This window comes from Monodelphis domestica, chromosome 3, assembly GCF_027887165.1.
Source record: "Monodelphis domestica isolate mMonDom1 chromosome 3, mMonDom1.pri, whole genome shotgun sequence".
NCBI lineage: Eukaryota > Metazoa > Chordata > Mammalia > Didelphimorphia > Didelphidae > Monodelphis > Monodelphis domestica.
In genome coordinates, this window is record NC_077229.1 from 26,531,316 (window position 1) to 26,555,860 (window position 24,545).

The window sequence follows — 24,545 nt, forward strand, 5'->3', positions numbered from 1 at the left end:
ATACGCTATGTCCATCAGTCCTCTCAAAATCCTGTGACTTTGGGGTGCTATTATTGCCTTGCTTTTTTATTGCTACTGTTCGGTCAATCAGTCACGTCTGACTCTCCATGACCCCCCATCCGGAGTTCTTTTGGCAAAGATACTCAAAAGATGTACAACTTCTCCAGCCCATTTGACAGCTGAAGAAACTGAGGCAAACAGGGTTTTCTTGGCAAAGATGCTGGGGTTGTTTGCCACATTCTTTTCTAGCTCATTTTTTAAATGGGAATAATATTAGCACTTGCCTCCAGGTACTTGGGGCAGGCAGCTAAGCATTGAAGGGGATAGAGCCTAGGTCTGAAGTCAGGAAGAAAACTCATCTTTGTGTTTCAAATCCAGCCTCCAACACTTGCTGGCCTAGTGACCTAGTCATTTAACTTCTCTCTGCCTCAGTGCCTTTATTGGTAAAATGGTGTCAGTGGATAGAGCGCCAAGCTTAGAATCAGGAAGACTTGTGTTCCTGAGTTCAAATCTGCCCTCAGACACTGACTAGCTATGTGACCCTAACCAAGTCACTTAACCCTGTTTCCTCAGTTTCCTCATCTATAAAATGAGCTGGGAAAGGAGGTGACAAACCAATCTATAATGTCTGACCAAAAAATCCCAAATGGGGTCATGAGAGTCAGACAAGATTGAAACAACTGAACAACGAGAATATTATTATAGTCGTAGAAACTGAAGGTGAGAGAGGAAACAATTTGCTCAAGATCACCCAGATACATAAGCATAGACAAAGCATAGAGAAACCATCTGGTAGGCTAAACCTCAGAGATGGAAAGAGCTTACTCCATTGGGAAGGGACCTTCGATCACTAATCCCTACACTTTCATTTGACAAAAGAAGAAACTGAGGCACAGAGGAGTGAAATGACTCCCCCAAGGTCATATAGTTATTGGCAGAGCCAGAATACCAACACTGGTCTCTGGGCTCCAAATCCAGTTCCCTTTTCTTGACAAAGAAGTGTTCTTGCCTCCTCTCTGTTACCAGACCCACAGGAAGTCACTCCGTAATCCACTCCACCCTTCAGGGTCCCAGGGGTGCCTGTGGCAGATCAACCATCAGTTGTAAATACGTTTTCATAATTCCCAGGGCCACGCCCACTAGAAGCCTCATCCTGGGGACCAGCACCTCTGAAATGGCCTGACCACTGAGCAGCCAACATTTTTTTTAATTCTACAAAACATATCATTTCAGCTTTATGATTCCCAGTTCCAAAATGTCCATAAAAGTGATTCCAGCCACATCATCTCCTTTCAGATTTAATGGAAGCAAGGAGGAGAAAAAGCTATGTTTCCGGTGGTTTCTTCCCCTCCTCCCACAATCCCAAAAGGGCAGCTTTCTCCTCTGTCAGCTTCCCTTTCGCCCAAGGGAAACATTTTACAAGTTTCAATTCAAGTTAAAGCTCTTTGTTTCATTAAGGAGAGATGTTATCCCCAGAATGGTTCTAATTTACCCAGTTATTACTGCTGGAGCAGCAGATAGAAGAGGGGGAGTAGATGAACCCAAAGAGCAGGGAGAAATGCTCCTGGATGTCCATCTTTCCCTTTGCATATTCCCACCAGACTCACCTTTTAGACTGCTGCAGGACCTGGATAGCATTCATGGCTGAGAGATTGGGTTTGGCTTTCTGGATCCAGCCATTGAGGTCATAGCGCACTGGGTCTTGGCCCAACTGGTGGGAGATCTCGAACTGCAGGGCATGCTCACACTTGCGGAAAGCAGGTGATTCTGAGATAGGGAGACAGAAACATCAGGAAGAACTCATGTCTGGGGCTCAAAAGGTGGTCAGATGTTTTACATACAGCCTGTGGAATCATTACTATAGGTATGATTATTCCTATTTCACAGATGTGGCAACTGAGGTTCAAACAGGCCAAACGATTACCCCAAGTAAGTTGATATCAGAGGCAGAATTTATTCCTAGGTTTCCTGGGTTCCACGACTAATATACTCTATCCACAAATGCCACTGAACTCTTCCAAAGAGCTAGACAACTCCTCACCCCTTCTTCAAAACTTCTTTAATTTTAACCACTTTACAAAAATATTTTTCCTATCCTTCAATGTTAACCCACTTTCATCTTTTTTTGTTAACTTCTGGTGAGGGGACAATGGCTTTTAACCTCAGCTATGCACTAAACAAGTACCAGCCTTCTCTTGTCAAGGAGAGGCTTGCTAGCCATTCCCTCTCAATTGCAATAGCAAATAGCCCTGAAAACCTGGAGCCTAGGAAATGGCAGCACAGGATGAGACCCTACAACTCTGGAATGAGAGAAGATACCCAGGAGAAACAGGATGACAGAGAGGAAAGACTCAGTTCCCAGAAGGGAGGAGCACTTTGTCATCACCAGAGGACATCAGTGTCTCTGCAACATTAAAGATGTATTTGTGTGCCCTCCATAAATGAGCTCTGGTTTTGATACACACATAATCCCTAGTATTCTTCCAGTATGTGTTGGAATCACTCATGTCCTCCACATGTGATCTTCTCCCTGGTAGGGCAATAATCTGTGAGAAAGTGTACCACTGGTATTTTGGGGATATTTTCGTGTTTTCCTTTTTTGTTTTGCAATGCTTTTTGAGAAAATATTTCATGTTTTGAACTGTCTTCTAGTTCCTAATAAAAGTAAATACACTAGTCTGGACTCATGAGATAGGGTGCTAAGCAGGTCCAAAAACATGAAGCCTTGATCTTGCATGAACTAACTTTCCTAAGGGGATCCAAGAAGTGTAAAAGGGAACTCTTTGTTCTCTCCGAGTTTACACTTGGGAAAGGGAATCCTTTATTCCCTTTGTCTACTTTGAGTTACTTAAGTACCCCTACTTAGATTGTGAAGACAGGATGAACTCTCCTTTGTCTACTTTTGAATTGAATCAACAAAAGATTGAACACCCTACTTAGTACTAGGTGAGAAGCTACCAAGGTACCTAGAGAACTCACAAGTCACTTACAGAGGAAGTTCCATCCTTTTAATTCAGTCCCAAACTTGTGAATCCTATGATCAGTTTACACCCTCAGAAACTTAATCAGCCAGGAATCTGTGAACCCTCTTGATGAGTATTCACTCCTCCAGAAGGTGAGAACTGGTTCTCACAAACAGTGCTAGAAAATTTGGAAACCATGATTGGCTTCTGTGAAAAGGGGCAGGGACAAGAAAGCACCATAAAAAGCCATGAATCCTATGGCTTGAGTCAGTCTTGTGGAGATAGTCTTCTGACTGGAGAGAGTCTTTGAGGGAATTTAGCTGGAGACTGCAGCTTGGATCATGGGGTTGGAGCTTGGCTTCAACTTGGACTCTGACTCCTGGACAACTTCATGTGGTGAGTGAAAAGCTAACTCCTTTCCTAGTTTCTGGGAAGACTAGCTTCCATATTGGAGGAGACCACCTTCCTGGTTGAGAGCTAATTAATCTCTGTCTGGCTTAAGATAGGATAGATAACTTTTCTATCCCCTTCACATTTCTCTACTTTATTGTTTCCTCTCTGTTTTGTAAATAAATTTCTGACTCAAGATATAATAAATATTGGCGACCACATAATTCCATAAAATTATTGTCCAACCATTAATTTTCACCTTTATAGGAGACAGATGTATGAACAAAAACAGGGCTGATATAAGCCAGAGAATTTTAGGGAACTCCTACCAGGGGAGATTGCCAGGGACAAATTTGGGCAAATGGGCTTCAAAGAGGTTGGAAATCATGCTGATGTAAAGGGATTTAATCTGAGAACCACATGTGTCTGGCTTGGTTCAGCCAATAGGCTTCTGGGTAACTGGCCAACAGAATTTGCAGAATCTCTTGTCAACTTTTAACTGTAATTTTCTTTAAAGCCTTGCATGATTCCTTGTGAACAACAATAACCTCTCATAATAGGGATGCTCTCTTCTCAGAGCTGGGAGGACACTCAGAACTGCTACAGGAAGGTCAAGGAGATGAGATGAAGATATGAAATGATGGCAGGTGGGAAGTAGGAGGTGAGAAATGGAAGGTAAGAGGTAGGATGTGGGAGGTGGGAGATGAGAAGAGGAACAAGGACCCCAGCAGCTTTCTACCTCTAGGAGAATCACAAATCCCTCCAATGCCACCAACTATCCTATCCTTGCAGAGAGTGCAACTTGGCTTTGTAGATAGTGAAGTGGGAGGCTGGATTGGCAAGCTTCTGTGAACTGGAGCTAAACAGGTGGAGGGACCCAGCCACACAGGGGGATCCTAAAAAAAAAACCCTCCTCTCCCTAGCAGGTGCACCCTGTTTTACATAAACTTATTGCTGCTTGTTAATCCCTTGAAATACCCTAGGGATATGCAGTACTTCTCAAAGCCCTGTGTGATAAAGCAATGAATTCTTGGTCAAATTGAATCATTATCCCTGGATACATCTGTTCTTAAATCTGGCCATTTGCAGTAGTATGAATCAGACTTCTGGCCTGTGAGTTCAGAGTTCAAATCTCACCTCAAAAACTTACTTTTAGTAGGATGACCAATAAGTCATTTAGCCTTTTGGAGCCCCAGATCTTTATTTGCAAAAGGAGAACAATGATAACTATAGTACCGACCCTCCCTTCCCCCATACTGCCTAGGGATGGTATAAAGCTCCAGTGGGGGAACTTAGAGAAAGTGCCTCACAAATCGAAAAGACCATAAATGCCCATTATTATAGCATGCCTTTATTAATGCTTTCAGGCTTCCAAAGCACTTTGCAAATATTAGCTCCTGTTCTCACAATAACCCTGCTGGGAAGGTGCTAGTATCATCCCCATTTTCCAGAAGAGAAAACTTAAGGTTTCTAGAGGTTAAGTGACTGGGTCAGCCCAGAGACATGATATAAATATATAAAGCACAATTTGAACCCATCACCCTTCTGACTCCAAGAAAGATCCCTGGGCTTAGGAGTCAAGAAGACCTACTTTTGAATCCTGAGTCAAATCCTTAGGAGGTGTGTGTGACCCTGGACAAGTCTCTCTCTGTGCCTCAGTTTCATTGTCTACAAAATGAGGGGATCCCAGTAGACAGTTTCTAAGGTCCCTCTCAACTCTGATCATTTGATTCCAATACCCATGACTGCTCCACAAGGGAACTGTCCTTCCTCTGGGATGATGATGATGATGATGATGATGATGATGATGATGATGATGATGATGATGCCAATAAATGACTTTTCTCAGCACTTTGGGGTTTACAAGGTACTCCACCTGCCATTGCATCTGAACCTTAACAATTCCGGGAGATAGGTACGACACACATTTTTATCCCCATTTACAGATGAGAAGACTGAGGCTCAACGAGTTGCAGTGACTTGCCCTAGCTAGGAAATGACAAAGGTAGGACTCAGTCCAGGTCTTGCTGACTCAGGTCCATCCTGGACAGGCAACTTTACCAAACACAATCTGGGACATGCCCAGGCTCAGAACTTTAGAGCCAGAGGAACCTGAGTCAGTGCTGAGCCCGATCCAGGTCACAAAAGGGGACCACCAGAGGGAAGTGGTTTGTCCATGCTCACAGAGCTAGTAAGTGAACAGCTAGGATTTGAACCCAAACCCATTGACTCCCAGTTGGAAGGTCTTTCCTCTCCAGCCTGTGATGCATCCCACTCCCAAGCAGTGTTTCTCACTCAGGAAACCTGATGATCTAACATCCAATGGTAGATAAATGAATCAGCTCCTCCTTCTAGAAGAGCCTTTCTGGGGAGGACCAGCATCATGCCGGTGTGTGAGTGGGCTGCCAGGATGCACCTGGCACCCAGTTTGTCTCCCACCATTAGCCTGGAACTCTGTTCCCTTCCCACGTTTCCAGAAATCCAAAAATGCAGTGGCTGTGGGTCCTCTAAGCCCTTCTTTCCCCTAATGCAGGATTCTGGGAGAACTGCTGGGGCTGCAAACTCAGCTCCTCAGTGCCCAGGGATGAGCCTCCCTCCCCTGAGAGAGGAAAAGCAGACCATTCCCCACCACCACCCTCCAGGTCATCTCTAGAGGCATAAGTGACTTCAGCCTTCCCGCCTGGGAAGGACCCTCCAAGAGGCTGCCTGGCCCATCCCAAGTCACCTCTGCAATCTCAGAGCGTGACTTTAGCGGAACTACATGGGGAATAAACCCTGGCCTTGTTACTCTTCTGATCAAAGAGCCTCAGTGGCTCCCTATTGCTCAGGAGTTGGAATTTGAACCTGGATTCGACTCCTACCTCTAAAACTCGCTGCCTGAGTGACTGCAGGCAAGTCATTTAACATCTCTTAGCCTCAGTGACCTAATCTGTAAAATGATGGGTTTGGAGTCAATGATCCATAAGCTCCCTTTATCCAATCTTTCCATTTCCCTGTTCTGGTAGAGGTATGTGGGTTTGGGTCTGGAAAGACCCAGGCTTGAATCCCTCCTCTGACTCTAGCTGTGAAACAATGGGCAATTCAGTTCCCACTCAGCCTCAGTTTCCTCCTCTGTAAAATGGAGATAACAGTATCTGTCATGCTTAGGTCAATGGGTTGTCAGCTGATCAACATGTTAACTGACTTTTTAACTTTTTAATTTCTTCAACTGATTCATTAAGGACCTACTATGTACGAAGCACTCTACTAAGTGTTTTACACATGTTATCTCATATGATCCTCACAACAATCCTGGGGGGGGTTGGGATTATTATTGTCCCCATTTTACAGATGTGGAAACTGAGGCAGACAACAGTGAAGGGAATCACCAGTATCGTCCAGCCAAACAAGTGGTTGAGGCTAGATTTGAACACAAGTCTTCTGAAATCCCAGACCAGTGCCCTAAACACTAAGCCATCTTGTTACCTAAAACACTGGAAGCCTGCTAGTGCCAGGCATGTGGTCAGGGAATGATTTCAACTGTATGAATTAAAATAATGAACAAATAAATGAATAAATCAATAAATGAATGTGTGGATGATGTTCTCTGATGATGCTGCCAGCTAATAGTCACAGCTTGGCTTGGATTCCCCCCTGCTCTCTTACCGTCAGCACCAGCTTCCTTTTTCTCAAAGGCTAAACACAAGCGATCCATCACAGCACTGTCTCCAGAGCCCTCGATCCGGACCTCCTCATCTAGAACCCAAAGAAGGCCTTTGGGTTCCTCTGCTTGGCCCGCAACTGGAACACGCACCTGTCAGGGAGACACCAGCACTCAGCCACCCTGATAGGGAGGGCCAGGGTTCAGACTACTCCCCATGGATTGGGCTTAATTCTTCTTCACACTGCCAGTGATCTGGACTCCTGACCATCAGGGATAGGAGCCTTCAGCCTCCAACTTGTATCCCACACTTTCTTTCCAAAATCATTTACGGCCACCATAGGAGAACTTTTGGAATGTCCAGAGTTCCAGATCATGAGAACAATTCCCCAGTTAAATTTTCTCCAAGGATACTCAATTCCTTCCTCCCTCCCTCCCTCCCTCCCTCCCTTTCTTCCTTCCTTCTTTCCTTCCTTCCTTCCTCTCTCTACCTTCCTCCCTACCTTCTTTCTTTCTTCCTTCCTTCCTTCCTTTCTTCCTCTCTCTCCCTTCCTCCCTACCTTCTTCCTTCCTTCCTTCCTTCCTTCCTTCCTTCCTTCCTTCCTTCCTTCCTTCCTTCCTCTCTCCCTTCCTCCCTACCTTCTTTCTTTCTTTCTTCCTTTCTTTCTCTCTCTCCCTTCCTCCCTACCTTCTTTCTTTCTTTCTTTCTTCCTTTCTTTCTCTCTCTCCCTTCCTCCCTACCTTCTTTCTTTCCTTCTTTCTTTCTTCCTTCCTTCCTTCCTTTCTTCCTTCCTTCCTTTCTCTCTCTCCCTTCCTCCCTACTTTATTTCTCTCTCTCCCTTCCTCCCTACTTTCTTTCTTTCTTTCTTTCTTTCTTTCTTTCTTTCTTTCTTTCTTTCTTTCTTTCTTTCTTTCTTTCCTTCTTTCTTTCTTTCTTCCTTCCTTCCTTCCTTCCTTTCTTTCCCCTTATCTTCTGTCTTAGAATTAATACTAAGTATCAGTTCGAAGGCAAAAGAATCCTAAGGGCGAGGCAACTGGGATTAAGTGACTTGTCTAGGATCACATAGCTAGGAAGTGTCTGAGGTCAAATTTGAACCCAGAATCTCCTCAGTTTCTTAAGTCTTAAGTCACCAAAAGGATGAACATTAAGATATAAAGTTTTGCAGTGATCTTTTCAAGTTTCAGAAGATAAAGTTAACTGAGTCAGTAGAAAGTTTTAAACCTAGAGACTGTGACCAGCCCCACAGAGCATGACTACTAGTACCTGCTTTTGAAGTCTCCCTAAAGGATAATTGGGTTTTTTCAATTATTCAGACCTTTTTTTAACATCAATTTCATTTCTAAATATACTCCATTCATGACCCAACCAGAGAACTGTCTCTTGTAACAAAAAAAAAATTTTAAACACTCACCTTCTGTCTTGGAATCAATACTATATATTGGTTCTAAGGTAGAAGAATGGTAAGGGCTAGGCAATGGGGGTTAAATGACTTGCCCAAGGTCGCACAGCTAGGTAGTGTCTGAGGCCAAATTTGAACCCAGGACCTCCCATCTCTGGGCCTGACTCTCAATCCACTGAGTCACCCAGCTGCCCAGGCAACAAAAAATTTAAGGGGGGAAGGGGCGACAGAAAAGTGGTTCAGTGAATAGAAAGCCAGCTTTAGAGATGTGAGGTCCTGGGTTCAAATTCAGTCTCAGACACTTGCTAGCTTGTGACCCTAAGCAAGTCACTTAACCCCCATTGTCTAACTCTTAGCCCTCTTCTGCCTTAGAATCAATACACAGTACTGTGAGAGTTTTTAACAATTAAAAAGAAAAGCGGAGGGGAAAAAACCAATTTAACAAAACTAACCAACACAGCAACTGAGTCTGAAAATCTATGCAATCCCCAAAGGCTAGTTTGAAAGTCAGCAGTATCCCAGTGGGGTTCTGTTTCTCATCTTTCATTTGACACCCTCAGCATATTCCATCTGGACCAAACATTGAGTGGTTCTCCCAAGCTAAATAAATGGAATTTAACCCAATTTCCTAGGCAACTTCTAGATGCAGAATCAAAGATCCTGAGATTTAGAGCTGAAAGGAAGCTTGGAGGTCACTTAGTCAATTTTACGGATGAGAAAACTGAAGCCCATAGAGGCTGTGACTTGCCCAAGGTCACACAGGCCATGTCAAAGCTAAGATTCGGTCTCATGTCCTCTGATCTCAGACTCATGATGCCTCATGACACTCTTTCCAGAGGAGCTCCAAGTTCTTTCCTTCAAATAAAATAGTGTCTCCTCTGAGAGGAAATTTTATTTCAAAGTAGTGAAAAAGTCACGGTTCATAGAATCCAAATTCAGAGCCCAGCAAAGATCAAAGAGCATGTGAAAGGGGAGAATGAATGATTTAGAAGAGTTTCAACAAACTGAAAGAGAATTGGAGAACAGCAATAAAAATGTCAAATGGGCAAAAGAGATTGATGGACAACGAAAGACTTGAAATTGGCAGCTTAGCCAACCGTTGCCTAAAGAAACGCTGGAAGCCGTCTCCAGGAGACCCAAGGTTCTTCTGGGGGATCCTGGCCAGCCTGACGAGGAGGGAGAGGAGAAAGTGGCGTTTGTGTGTGTGGTGCTGCTCGTGAAGGAATGAAAACAAAGAAGGAATGAGAAAGCACTTGTTAAGGGCTTACTCCATACCAAGCATCGGCTAAGCACTGGTGGTACACAGAGAGAAGCAAGACAGCTCTCGCAAGAGTCTTGGTCCATTGTGCATCCATTGGCCAAAGGGAGGCCAAAAGAGATCCTGCCTGGTAGGTCAGGCAAGATCAAGAGCCAATCTCCTGGACCACCAGATAGAGAGAAAGCACCTTCTCTTGCTCAATTGTCCCCACCTCTGCCCAAGTGGAGAGCTGCCCCATTCCAAGAGAGGCAATATTATATATGATAGATTGATTATTATATGTGTTATATATAATAATATATGTCATTCTATATAATGCACAGAGTGGAAAATGGCAGCAGGGCTGCTTTAATGGAAAACTGCAACTATGCCCACCTACTCAATTATATCATTTATGACAATAAAGAAAATGGCAAACCAATCTCTGCCAAGAAAGCCCCAAAAGGGGTCAAGACAAGTCAGTCATGACCAAAAACAACTGAACAGCAAATGACAGCCACAGCGAATACAGAGAACTGGAGGAAGAACAAATACAAGAATTGGGAGCAAGGATGCTCAGCCTTCTCACCTGGGAGAGATTCTGGTCAATGATCGCCACTGTGGTCCTTGGGGAGAGCTCTGGGAGATCAAAAGGAACCACCACCTTCTCCTAGAAGACAATATATCAGAGTCAACTACCTTCCAGAGCCTCGGAACATCTGAGAAGGGTGTAGGATAACTTCTAGAGGGCATAAAATAAATGACTTCTTTTGTTCCATTGGCTTTTGTGTGAGTAGAAAGCCGTTGGAGATGGAGATCAAAGCTCCACCACCGGACATCTCTGACTGTGTCCCACTCAAGAAAGCGAGAGAACGCCCATAGAAAATGTCCCCCTTATTCCTACTGCCCGTGTTTGCATGCCCAGCTCCCTCCGATGAAACCCACCCTAGATAAGTCAAGTTTTCTTCCTCACAGCTTCATTTTTATCCCTCCTGGGTCATTACACTGGTGGCTTTTCTTTGTTTTATCATCGTTGGTATGAGTGCCACTTTCCATCCCAATTCCCTTTCCATGATTACCAATAATTACCAATGATTTGGTAATAATTCATGGAGAAGCAATATGGCGGACATAAGGGAATTGACCTGGAAGTGGGGAAGACCTGGGTTCTAGCTGGGTTCAAGTCCAGCTTTTTATACCTACTGGTTACGTGACCATAAGCAAATCAAACAATTAGTTTTTAGTGTTCTAGGTAACCCTCTAAGGATCTGGATTCCATTGAAAGTTCCAGCCATCTTTTTAAAGGGAATTTCTTTATGAGTCATTCCCTACATCAATAGACTTTTCTTTGTTTTATCATCGTTGGTATGAGTGCCACTTTCCATCCCAATTCCCTTTCCATGATTACCAATAATTACCAATGATTTGGTAATAATTCATGGAGAAGCAATATGGCGGACATAAGGGAATTGACCTGGAAGTGGGGAAGACCTGGGTTCTAGCTGGGTTCAAGTCCTGCTTTTTATACCTACTGGTTACGTGACCATAAGCAAGTCAAACAATTAGTTTTTAGTGTTCCAGGTAACCCTCTAAGGATCTGGATTCCATTGAAAGTTCCAGCCATCTTTTTAAAGGGAATTTCTTTATGAGTCATTCCCTACATCAATAGAATCCCAAGGCTGAGCCAAGCACCCATAGTAAATAATAATAATGGTTCATGTGCATGTATTACTTTCAGATTTTCAAAGCAATGATCCACATAATGATTGTTTGAGTTCAACTAAGCCATTATACAGATGAGAAAACGGAGATCCAGAAAGATATGGAAATGACTTGCCCAAGGTCACACAGCTAGTAAAAAAAAAATCTGAGGTAGGATTTGAACCCAGGTCCTCCTGACTTCAGGTCCAGTGTTCTATTGAGGATGCCATGATGTTTCTTCCATGAGAAAGCACACAGGAAGGACTTTATAATAGCATGGATCAGGGAGGCATCATAGCAGCTGAGTGACTGTTGACTCAGATGCCTTTCCAGTTGTCAGAACTCTTTCCCCTCTCAAAAGCGCTTTCATTTTCTTGGCGGCATATTTGTTCTACCCTTCCGATAGGATGCAAACTCCTTGAGGGCAGGGACTCTGCCTTCAGGACCTAGAATAGAAGCTGACTCCACGTAAGTGCATCATGGATGCTTAGTGAATGTGGTAAGTCTCAGAGAGAAGAGCTCAGCCCCAATCTCTGTTCCTCGGCCACATCTTCCCCCTCGCATCTCTCGGAATCCATCCAGCTCATTCCACAGGAATTGGCTTGGTTGGCCTCGCTGGCCATCACCAAACCAAACTTGGGGCAATTATCCTGTAAAGGATGCCCTTGCTTTTCACCTAAAATAGATCATGATGTGTTTGAGAAACTGTCCTCTTTGCTCGCTGGCATCGAAGCAGTGATTTTGTGCCCGGTGGGTGCCGGGGAATTCCTGGGGGACCCCCTAAGGGCAGCTCTTTGCTTGAGTGCCCATAAAATGTCCTTGGGATAAACTGAGGCTGCACAGAGCCCACTAAGGGCCCGCTAAGCTCCCAGCTCTCCCGGGGCTCTGAGAGGGTGCCCCCTCAACCCTGGCACAGGCTTTTCTGTGCCCTGATGGGGCTTGACCAGCGGCGTGCCTGTGGCTTTGCAAGACTGGAAGACAATGAAGAGACTCCAGGAGACAGAACAGGAGCTCAGGATACAAATCTGGATTCTGAACAGTCTTCCTGTTCAGTGTCAGAGGCTAACCAAGCAGAAAAAGCCCACGCAGCCCTGAACAAATAACGACCTAGCCGCTGGGTGCCATCCTCCGTGCCTTGAACCATGGGGATGTCTCTTTTTCCTGGGCTTTCTTATATCAGGAACTAGCTCCCCCAGGTCCCTGCCCTCCCCAGCCTGGGCCACACCAAGCCAGGGGCTCTGGTCCAAGGACAGGAAGACATCCCAGAGGAGGGAGCCAGACTGTGGAAAGTCTACAAGAGGGGCAGGATGTGCCGCACGATGGCATGGATACAGGGGAGGCGGGTCCTGCTCAACGATTTTTCTCAAGTACAAATAATAACTCACTGTTGGGGAATAGAAGACGGGGACGTCTTGAGATAACGGGGATACAGAAAAAAAATTAAATCAAAGGATTTTTTTTCTAAGATGGGCAGGATAAGAAAAGCGATCAATGCCATCCATGATGGGGGTGCAGGAGGGGATGACAGGGTGGCTCAGTGGATAAAGAGCCAAGCCTGGAGAGGGGGGGTCTTGGGTCAGAGAGGCTTCCTTCCCCCCCCCATTGCCTAGCCCCTGTCCCTCTTGTACCTTGTACCAGGACGCAGTATTGATTCTAAAACAGGAGGAAAGGGCTTGTAAAATAAAGTCACAGACTAACAGGGTGCTAGCGAGGGAGTGGCGCATAGTGTGCATTTAATAAGCATTTCCCTAGCACTTACTCCAGGCCAGTGTCACAAGTGGTCCTCAGCCTCGAGGAGTCTGCATCCTTTTGGGAAGGGTGTTCTGGGACCCAATAGAAGGAAGGAGCTCCCCCTCCTCTTGCCCTCCGGGCACCCTTGGGTGCCCCCATGTCCCCGGGGACCTCACCTCCCTGTAGCGCTCCAGCTCCGACTCGAACTTCCTCTGGAAGAACAAAGCCTGCAGCCGCTCGTGGGCGTAGTTGTGGCAGAGCTCCTCGAAGGTGGCCGCCCGCTCCTTCTTCTGATGCCGCGGGTTCAGGAAGCCGGGGCCGTCCACCACCATGATGGAGGACGTGGACAGGTGACCGGAGGCCAAGGACCTGGGGTGGGGGGAGAAGGGGGAGAAATGGCAGCAGGAGGAGCGGCCCCACCCCGGCTCAGGCGTGGCTGCTCCTACGTTCTTTCTGACCCTTGTGGGGTCTTTCCGGGATGGCTTCCATGAAGCTCCCAGGAGAGAGACGACTCTTATCAGTAATGGAATGAGTCCTGGGTCTGCCGGGCAGCTAGGTGGTTCCGTGGATAGAGAGCAATACCTGGAATTGGGAGTCTGGGGTTCAAATCTGGATTCAGATACTTCCTAGCTGGGTGACCCTGGGCAAGTCACTTCACCCCCAATGCCTAGTCCTGACCACTCTTCTGCCTTGGAGCCAATACACAGTATTTACTCTAAGGTGGAAGGTGAGAGTTTAAAAAAAAAAAAGAAATATGATTTCATTTGATCCTCACAACAGCCCCAGGAGGGAGTTGCTATTATTAGCCCCATCTTACAGATGAGGAAACTGAGGCAAGCAGGGTGAAGTGACTTGCCTGGGGTCACAAAGCTAGTAAGTACCTGAGGCTGGATTGCCCTATCTTCTGCCCCACCTAGCTGCCCCTATTTAGCCCCAGACCTTGGAGAAGAAGTGCAGGCACTGTCCAGGGGAGCTTTCATACCTGTTGATGAGTGAGACGATGACTGCAAATAGTTCTTCATAGAGACCCGAAGCCATTCCTTCCACACACTCCACGCCGGTCATTTTGGGCCCTGCACCAAGCAAGAGAAGAAGGTGGCATTCCAGGAGTGACCTTAGGCCCAGGCTCATGTTGCATCCACAGCTTTGGCCTCACTCTGCTACCTGCTGGGCCTTGAAGGCATCCCACAGTTTCCCATCTCTGAACCTTTGTTCAAACGGTGTCCCGTCTTGGGTCTGAGCCGCCCTTCCCTTCCCACTCACCTCTGATGGTGAATTCTTGCTCTTGTTTTTATTGGGGGGCTACATTGATTTAGCACTTCTTGGCGGACAAAGGCCCAGCTCCCTAACAACTTCAAAGGGCACGTATCGCCATTACTGTCTAACAGAGGGAGCCTGACGAGGACAAGGGATGGATGGCATAAGCAGGGCTCCAGCAATGCCTTGGCTTCAGGTCCAAAGAATGGCTTCCATGACATTCCAGGAGATAAGTGCGGTGGGGAGAGGGGAAGAGACCACGACAAAGAAAGGGAGACACTTGATTGTCTTTAGAGGACAGAGAACTCTCAAAGGATGGTACTCGAATGAAGATAAACATCAAATGATGGCGCCGTGGAATGGATGGGAATTGGAGGATCCAATGATCAGGAGCTGTCAGAGCACAATGGGCTGCCTTGGAAGGCAGGTCCTGAGCTCCTTGGTGGTTGGGACTGTCATTCTTCATAATTATATCCCTAGTACTTAGACAGGACCACTACTTAAAGACATCCATAGAGAGGAAGCCCACCGGTGCTCAAGGCACCCAATTCTACTTGAGGAAAATTCTCAAAATCAGACAGTCTTTTCTTTATATCGAGCCCAATGTCTCAGGTTCTGGCTGCTCAGTCCAAGCAGGAAAATGCTCATCTCTTCTCACGTGGCAGCATTCTCATCTACCTGGCGATAGTGATGATGTTTCCCCTGATCGAGCCTCTCCCCGATTGTATTTTCCAAAGTCTCTCAGAGATTAGAAGGCAGGATTGCGCTGATACTCCCCTAGTCAGCTACTATCTGTCCTGAGCTTATAGTCAGTGTATTGAAAAACATAGTAAAAGCAACATTTGGGCTGAAATTCCTAAATCTTGACCTCTACACCCATTCACCAACTGCCCGTGCTTTCCCAGTACTACATGCATATTCTAACTCATGAAACCACTGTGCTGGGACATTCAAGCATTGTTTCTGCATCTCAGGAAGTATTTCCCATTCTTGCATAAACCCCAGAACCTGATACAGTTGCTAGGAAACCCACAGCCTCCTAGCATCTCTCCTAATACTGACAGGTCCCTCTGTGCCCGCTTCTCTGTGGCTCAGGCTCAGCCCTGGAAGGAGAGATATCTATGCAGAGGCACAAAGGCAGGAGGGACAAAGGCCTTTTTGTGCGATGATAACTTTTGTAAGAATTCTGAACAGGGAAAGAAAAGAAAGAAGAACAAAAAAGGCCTGGGCCAATCAGAATTATATCATCGGCTTGGCACTGTTAGAGGTGTCCAAGCTTCCCCCAAAAGGCTTTGAGAACAAGAGGCCAAAGATCTGGAAGTCAGTAGTCACAGCCCATAACTAGGAAAAGAAGGAGGGAGGGAGGGAGCAAGGAAGTGGGATGATGCCCACTAGGCTCTCTGACCAAACCAGGAGAAATCTGGAAGCAGAGATGAAGGATTCCCGAGGCACAATGAGAGAACAGAGTCAATGTGAAACTAAGAGGTAAACATGTAACCCAGAGAATCTATTCTCTTCTTTGGGTCTCAGATTCTTCCTCTGTAATTGGTATTGGTGATTAATGCCCCTCCCAGGCCTGACCTACCCTGTTCTAATGTTCCGGCTTTGATTCTCTGTGGTTTCAAAGGTTCTCAGCACCCAAAGAAACAGAGCCCAATTGTGACGATGGACTCAGAGCACAGAAGGGAAGCCCCACAATGCAGTTCAAGGTCAAGGATGCTGGATTGGGAGCCAGAGTACCTGGTTCCACATCCTATTTCAGTAAGATCTTTAGGCCTCAGTTTCCTTATCTGTGAAATGAGAGGCCAACAAAGGAAAACCCCTCATTTGACAACAGAGGAAACTGAGGTTCATTTTGGTAAGGTACTTGCCCAAGGTCACACAGAGAAACTGCCACAGGACTCCCAGTTCAGACATTTGTCCACTTTGCTACAGCTGCCTCAGGGAACCAGGGTTCAAATCAGGCTTTACACTCACGCCCTATGTAGCCCTAAGCACCATTTTGGACCTCACTTTCCCCATCTGTAAAAGATAAGGATTGAGTCCAATAGTCTCTAGGATCCTCCTTAGGTTGTATCATTTTAGGATTGTAGATTAGAACTAGAAGAGACGATCAAGTCCAATCTTCTTCTTACAGATGAAGAAATGGAGGCCTGTCAATCCTGTGCTACTACAATAAGTAAAAGGTAGCTGTGTACATGTATGATATACATGTTTATGAAATCTATACATATATATTCATACATATATGACCAACATTGGTATATGTGGCATGTGTCAGATACATTTGTGTGATGTGCATGCATGGTGTATGTCTGTGATGTATACATACATGAATGTGACATGTGATGTATATCTATGGTATATGCATATATGTGTGACATGCATATGTGAGAAAATCGCCATCATCACCCCAGAAGAGAGGTACAGATTGTCAAGCCAAAGAATGATTAAGTATGGAAGGACTGAAGGCACTGTACGTGGTCATCCCAAATGCCCAATAGGAAGAATATTGGACTTACAAGACTTGTGTTCAAATTCCAGATCTGAATGTAGAGTGGGGAAAAAAAGTGGAAAAAGAGAATGGAGGAAATGAAAGAAAGGAAAAAGAAATGGAAACCAAAGAAGAAAATAAAGAGATAGAGGAGTGGAAAGAAGGAAAGAGGAAGAAAAAAAAAAAAGACAGACAGAAGTAACCATCCATGCTTTCCCAAATTGGGCATTTTCTAATGATTGGGGAAATAGGGGATGGGAGTGTCTGCTTCCCAGTACAAAACTATAATGAGATTGGTCATCCGTGAGAGGAACTGACTAATCAGAACACTGATTACTTCCATTTTTAGCTCCCCTGATGTGCTGGTTTCCCCACTGGAATGTGAGTTCCTTGAGAGTGAGTTGTTTTACTCACTTGAATTTGTATTCCCAAAGCTTAAAACAGTGCCTAGCACACAGTCAGCTCTTACCCAATTATATCTCTATCTGTCTACCCATCTATTTAACCACTGCTGTCTTTCTGAGCTCAGGTTGGGTCTCCCAACCCTGAGAGAACACAGCTCCTCGCCATCATATGGGAGTGAGCACCTCAATCTTGGATGTGGAGCAAATCTAGCAGGACTGTAGGCAGAGGGGTTTGATTCAGGGTCCAAGAAAGTATAATCTCTCTCATTGGTCTATCCATTGTTAGCTTGCCCTCTGGTTTGTCCAGATCTTGGATCCAAATAGAAAAGAGAAATTATTTTGGTAGATTTGTAGCTAGATTTGTCCTATCCTGACACTGCCATTTACTAGCTAGGTGACCTTGGGTAAGTCATTTGTGCCTGAGCTGCTACTTCTTTATCTGTAAAATGAGGAGGTTGGCTCTGATAGCCTTTAAAGTCCCTTCCAGTTCTCAACAGAATCATCCCTATGCTAGAGGGAAGCCAGCATGTCTCTTCTGGCCCATCCAACCCCTTCTTATAGAGAGGCATATCTCTCATATACATTTCCCAGAGCTTTGTACAACAAAATAATGTCTGGTCCTAATCCAAGTGGAGGGACAGCATTGAGTCTTGTGGCTGGAAGATGACCACCCAGGCCCATGGAGCCCACTTACCCACATCTGGCTCCTCCTTGTGGTTGCGTTGGTTCAACCTTGCTGTTGCCTGCTGAATGATCTGTTGGAGGTGATGTTTGAAGACCGCAGTGGTCAGTGCTTCGTACTCACAGCCCAGTACCTCTGCGGCATAGTTGGCCCATTCAAACCGCATAAATTGCTTCCTGCCAACTGGATGGAGGAGGAGAGTCAAAAGTCAGCCATACTGCCCAGAATGGATGTTCCCATCATTGACCTCTGGGGATTCTCCATTCTTTCCCAGCCTTCTCATACTGATTCTGTAAGCCTGACCTGAGCCTCCATCTCAAAGGAAGGTGGTCAGTCACAGCTCTCCCCATAACAGAGGAGAAATGGTGCCATATTGACTTGTATATTTCAGCTCCATACATCCATTTCTCCCTGCCTCCCAGAAGATCTCCTCCTCGGGTAGGGTACAGTGGGAAGAGCACAGGCTCAAGAACCAGAGGACCTAGTTTCAAATCCTATCTCAACACTTACCATCAATCTATATAACCTAGAGTAAGTCACTTCTCCCCTGATCTCAGTTTCCTTCTCTGTAAAATGGGAAGTTTGAACTCAATGGTACCTGAAGTCTCCTCCAGCTCAAAAGCTATGACTGTATAATCCTAATATTGATTAAGCACCAATAATGTGCAGGTTCTGTGTTCTGTACTTACTATAGAAGGATTAAAAAGAACAGTCTTTTCTCTCATGAGGGAGAATCGGGGAGAGGAACAGGGACCCAATGTATCTGCCAATTACAAGTGAGTAAACAAGAAGGAAAGAAGCGTCTAATTAGCACTTGTGATATTCTTGGCACTGTGCTAAGTGCTCGGGGTCCAAATACAAGTAGAACAAAGACAGAGGAGGGATGAAAGAACCAAGGGCATAATTTTGTGTGAATAGGGCTGGGAGTGGAAGTTCCAGGGCAAGGAGAGCCCAGGAGCTAAGGGAAAATCCAGGATGAGAAGCCAGTAGAAGGATGGTTTTTAAAGTCTAAAAGATGAGGAAGAAGGCCAAAAGGGATTGGGAGCAACAAAAGGGACAGTGGAGATGCCCTTGGAGAGTTTAAGGAGGGGGAGAGAACTTTAGACCTGGAGGACAACTAGCTTAGAAAATGGCTTTTAGAATAGTTTGGCTCCTGTGTCATATTCAAGAACCCAACTGGATTTTCAGAAAAACTAGAATGTCTCTGAGTTAAGGGACAGGTGGGTAGCATAGTGCATAGAGCCTCCAGCCTGAAGTTGGAAGGACCCGGGTTCAAATTGGGCCTTGAATACTTCCTAGTTGTGTGACCCTGGACAAGTCACTTAATCACAATTGCCTAGCCCTTGCTGCTATTCTGTCTTTAAAATGATACCAAGAAACTAAGGTTTTAAGGGGGGGGAAAATTAACCATTCATAAATTTAACCTAAAAAAAAGGAACAATTAGGTGGCTCAATGGATTGAGAGCTAGGCCTGGAGTTGGGAGGTCCTGGGTTCAAATTTGACCTCATATACCCCAAGGCAAGTCAATTAATCCCCATTGTCTAGTCCTTGATGTTCTTCCACCTCAAAACCAATATACAGTATTGATTCTAAGACAACAGGTAAGACTTTAAAAAGGGAAAATACCTCTCTGAGTCGCTGCCCCCCTGTAACCTGGGGCCCAGAGAGCTAAGTTGTCCAATACAGCCACAGGGGGAATGAGCAAGTTGTCCCAGCAGGGACTGGGCTTGACTTTTGTCATTGCATCCTCCAAGGCAGCCTCTTTGGTCTTGGGAACAAACCCTTTTCACTCTTAAAATTACTGAAGATTCCCTGCCACCTCCCACCACCAACCCAAAGAGTATTGTTTATCAGACCCCTATTTATCAATATTTAGCATAGTAGAAATTTAAACATCTTAGTAATATTGTGAAATAGTTTGGACCTTGCCAACTCCCTGAAAGGATCTCAGAGAGCTCTTTGGGGACTCTCGTTGATATTCTAAGAACCCCTGTTTTGGAGCATACATAGAACTGAGCCCTTGTAAATACTTAGTAGCTACTTGCTGTGTTTGAAAAGTGGAGAGAATTCTGGCTCTGGAGTCAGAGGAGAGTGTGACCTTGACCAATTCTCCTAAGTTCTAGAGGCCTCAGTTTCTTCTTCTGTAAAGAGGAGAGGAAAGTGGAACCACATGGCCTCCAATATCCCTCCACTTCTAAATCTGTTGTCCTACATTGTTTGAAAATATTCTGTGTTGCTCCCTTAGGAACATTTTGAGAACCTTGCCCCAGGCACCAAACACACTGGTTATAGTGAAATAGGTAGTAGTGAGTTCACATCCTGTCTCAGACTGCTACTAGCTAGGTGACCCTGGACAGGTCACTTGATCTTTGGTCTCCTCAATTTTCTCATTTCCAAAATGAGGGAATGGGGGATCAATGACTTTGCAGAGCCCTTCAGTCTCTACATCTATTCTCTGATTCTGGTAAAGGAAATGATAAACTACTCCAAGATTTTTGCCAAGAAAACCCCAAATGGGATAACAAAGAGTCAGACATGAGTGAAAATGACTGAACAACAACACCAAAGGAAGCAAGAGAATGTTTCGCGGAGGGTTCTTCCCTCAGTTAAACCACCTGGCCAGATTTACAGGCTGGAAAGTGTGGCTCAGAATTATTTCACCCGACTGTTGACTAGCTAGGACTTTGATTTCTGTCCTTATCTCACAGGCACTTCAAAGATGGCCATAAACATTGGAGAGCTTGATGTAAAAAAATGCCAGAGAGAGGGTACAACAGGTTGCTGAAAATCTATTGATGTCTTTTGCTCAGCTCCTAGGTCTTTGACCTAAAAAATGCCCCCCCCCAAGAAAAAACTAGAGCAATACTTAGGGGCCATGGCAATGATTCCTAAATGGCTGCATTTCCTGGGACTTATTGGTACTGTTGCTGAGACCGTGTGTACAGAGAACTCTGCAAGTCATGGTGGTCAGTTATGGTTGTTGCTATGGTTCTTGTTGTCAGATTTCTGCTAGATCAGTGATCTCATTAGCTGTAGGAATGTCCTTAATCCATGCTGAGTATAAGCAAGTCTTCCTGGAATTCCCCTTCATTGGGTCCCTCCATCATGATGGATGCCTTTTTCCAATTCCCCCAGATACTGAAGGAACACCTCAGCTCTCTTCCTTTTGTCCACTCTCTTTTCCAGTCATTCACCTCTCTAATAATATCCTTCGCTATGAATCTCTCATATAATTCTTGCTTAGCCAAATGATGTAGTCTCTTTCCTGCCACTATGCACCTTCCCATTGGCCTCTGGGTGACATGAACCAACCAACTTAGGGCTCTGCAAGAGGCTGTCTGCTTTCCAAGAACCAACCTAGCCAAGCACAGAGGGACTCATCGGCCATTTGGAGTGAACTCTTAGACCACGGCAATCCATGAAACAAAGAAAAATATCAAACATGCTCCAGTTGGGTCCATTGGAATCTCCTTACACCATCTCCATCAATACTGCACAAAGCCTAGTTAGACTCTCTCAACTTGGGCTCCAGATTCTCCAACTCAGATTCAGACAATTACAAGCGCTCTACTGCCCCAGGGGGACACACAGCCCCATTTTTCTATCCCCCTGAATGTGTGCACACACATACGCACACACGCACACACACAGTATTGTTTACAAGTGGTCTCCCTCACTAGAACATGAGCTCTTTGCCCTCAGGTTCTTTGTATCTTCAGCCCTTAGTCCAATGCCTAGTGCACAGAAAGCATTTCATAAATGTCTGTTGACTGATTCATTGACTAGACTATGGTTCCAATGGAGCATCCCTGGATGTGGTCTTCTCCTTCCAAGAGAAAAGACAGGAGCCCATCTTTCTAGGCTTGACGAGCCCACGCACAAGACCAACGCTCAAAGAGAGAGCCTTCTACCCTCTGGTTGCTCTGACCTTCAGAGGACTGGCTGAGCTATTAGAAGTCAAAGACAGAATCAGCAGCTGCTATTCCTGCTAGAGGAGCAGAGGGACAATTGCTGGACTGAATAGAAGATCTGAATACTTAGCAGTTATTTTCAGAGACTAGGAAAGAAAAGGTTTTACTAAATGAGGTGTGTGAATTTATCTATCAACATATGGACAGATTGCATTCGCACTAGAAATCAGCTTTAAATAAAAGTTATTCTCTTTATTGATCTACATGGTAAGTAGCCCCTGAGGCCCCTTTGAGTCTTCACACAAAATAACCCCCCTGAACAACAGAGTTCCAAAGGTGGGGGTACGCAGTGTGGCCGTAGGCTTGGGACCAAATGGAAGATCTTGGCAGCTGGGGGTCAAGACACCAGAGTCCTCAGTGGTTAATTACTCAATGTCTTCATGACCTTGATTTGGGTGCTGCTTCTCTTTGGGACCCAGGCAGTTAAAAGCAGAATATGCATAGCCGTTCTCCTGGAAACACAGACGTCCTCATAATAATCATCATAATAGTGGCTAAAGTTTATATAATAATGGCTGACATGCTTTTTCAGTCTTTAAGATTTGCAATAAAACCTCTAATTTACATTATCTCACTGGATCTTCTCAATCCTGTGAAGCAAGCGCTATGATTATCTTCATTTTACCCATGGGGAAACTGAGGCCCAGAGAGATTAGAAGGCTTGATCAGTATCTCACAGGCAAGATTTGAAATCATGTCTTCCTGATTCCAAATCTAATGCTCTGTCCACTAAGTTGAGGACCATCCCAGCTTCAGAATCAAAGTTTGTGGGGGCCAGTATTGTGCCAGGAAAAGACCACTGGACTGGAAGTCAGAAGACCTGGGTTCAAAACCCATCTCTACCACTACTACTTGGGCGAATTGGAAAAAGTCATTTCTCCTCCATGGATCTCAGTTTCCTCATCTGTTAAAACAAGTCACGTTGGACTAAATGGCCTCTAAGGTCCCTTCCAGCTCTCTATCTATGGTCCTATGATTGTCTAAACAGTAGGACTTTATGGAAGCCCATCTGTGCTCCCAGGGGCATATCCTTGCATCCAGCTGTGTAGATAACAATGAGGGGGAGGGAGAAGGAGAGAAATCCAATTTCTCCCATTTTCCTACCATTGCTACTTCAGAATTATAGTTACAGTCAGCACCAGAATTTATCTGAAAGCTGCTTGTCTGAGGGCTAGATCTGAGTGCAGAGAAGGGAGAGCCCTTCTCATCCACTGTCCCTATGTCCTTCTTCCCTTCAAGCCCCATGAATGAGCAGCCCACCAAGGACATTACCCATCTGCAAGTTCAACCTCAGGGACCTAGCAGATTTTACTGAGAGGGGTTAACACAGAACCAGGTCCCTGAGGAGGAAGCTGGTCAGACACAGGGATGTGGAAATGTCCAGAATTATACTCTGTCCAAGCGTGGAGACAATGGGGAAAGGGAAAGGGCGGTGCTAGTGAGACAGAAAGAGAGGCAAGGGGAAGCTGGGTGGCTCAGTGGATAGAATGCCAGGCTGGAGATTGGAGGTCCTAGGTTCAAATCTGAACTCAGGCACTTCTTAGTGATGTGACTGACCCTGGCCAAGTCACTTAACCCCCAACTGCCTAGCCCTTACTGATCTGCTGCCTTGAAACCAATATCTAATATTAATTCTAAGATGGAAGATAGAGAAAAAGAAAGAGAATGAAAGCAGAGAAGGAGAAAGGATGGAGAAATGGGCAAGAGACAGAATGAGAAAATATGGGAGGAGAGAAAATCAATGGAGTAATGTGCAGGAAAGAGGGAATGAGAAAAGATGGAGGAAAGCAGGGAAAGAATAGATGGAGAAATGGGTGGGAGAGAGGGAATAAGAGAAGATGGGATGGGGCAGAACGGACAGAGAGCAGGAAGAAAGAATAGGGGGAAGGAAAAGAGGATGTGTGCTGATAATTTTTAAGACTTTAATCCACTCATAGAGACTGGTTTTCATTTTGGATTTGTTGGGCCATGCTGAGTATGGGGGAAAAGAGGCTCCTCTCAGTCTGCAGGTAGCTCAATTGCTATCCATTACTGTAGTGTCCCCACTCACATTAATAGCCAAGCTATTATTACCTCCCAGTCACAACGGCGAAGCTAGCATATTACTCTGCATTTTATGATGGGACTTCTTTATCACCCACAGTCTGCTGCCTCCATCCCTGCATCCTCCGAACTCCAAGATTATAGGGAAAAGATACCCTCAAGCTGGTGTTCCTTCCTGGAGAGGAAAGAGAGGACGGATGTGGTTCAGGGCCTTCCCCCTAATCAGGACCTCTTGACCTAGGGGAGGTTAACGTTTTTATGACTGTATAGCATTATACTTGACTTCCTTTATAATACTAGGATTTAAAGTTAGGCATTTAAAAATTCTGTTCTCAGGAGGAAGGAGTCCCTTGTGCCTGGAAGGCTTTGCCTCCCCATCTCAGGCTCTCAGAATCCCTACATCCTTCATTGCTCTGTAAAAGTTACACCTTCTACATGAAGCCTTCCAGATTTCCCCCCAATTATTCAAATGGCCTCCTACCTATATCCCTCTATCTATTTTGTATGGCTTTGTCACTGTCTCTTTCTCTCTATCCCTCTTCCCCACCCTCTCCATCTCTCTGGGTCTATCTGTCTGTTTCTGTCTGTCTGCCTTTCTCTCCCTCTCTCTCTGTCTCTCTGACTCTCTGTC

The 24,545-nt window shown here is 45.3% G+C and overlaps 1 protein-coding gene across 1 annotated transcript in view; it reads right to left on the bottom strand.

The window, feature by feature from the left end:
• Positions 1-1,450: 1,450 nt before the first annotated feature.
• LOC130453547 (unconventional myosin-XVIIIb-like) overlaps positions 1,451-24,545 on the bottom strand; it is a 97,840-nt gene continuing 74,745 nt past the window's right edge. Inside the window, exons 11-16 of the mRNA XM_056821571.1 lie at positions 17,912-18,082; positions 14,045-14,135; positions 13,239-13,431; positions 10,220-10,300; positions 6,999-7,146; positions 1,451-1,767 (exon numbers count right to left, since the gene is read on the bottom strand). Coding sequence (XP_056677549.1) covers positions 1,604-1,767; positions 6,999-7,146; positions 10,220-10,300; positions 13,239-13,431; positions 14,045-14,135; positions 17,912-18,082 — 848 coding nt within the window. The 3' untranslated portion in view covers positions 1,451-1,603. The remainder of the gene's footprint in view (positions 1,768-6,998; positions 7,147-10,219; positions 10,301-13,238; positions 13,432-14,044; positions 14,136-17,911; positions 18,083-24,545) is intronic.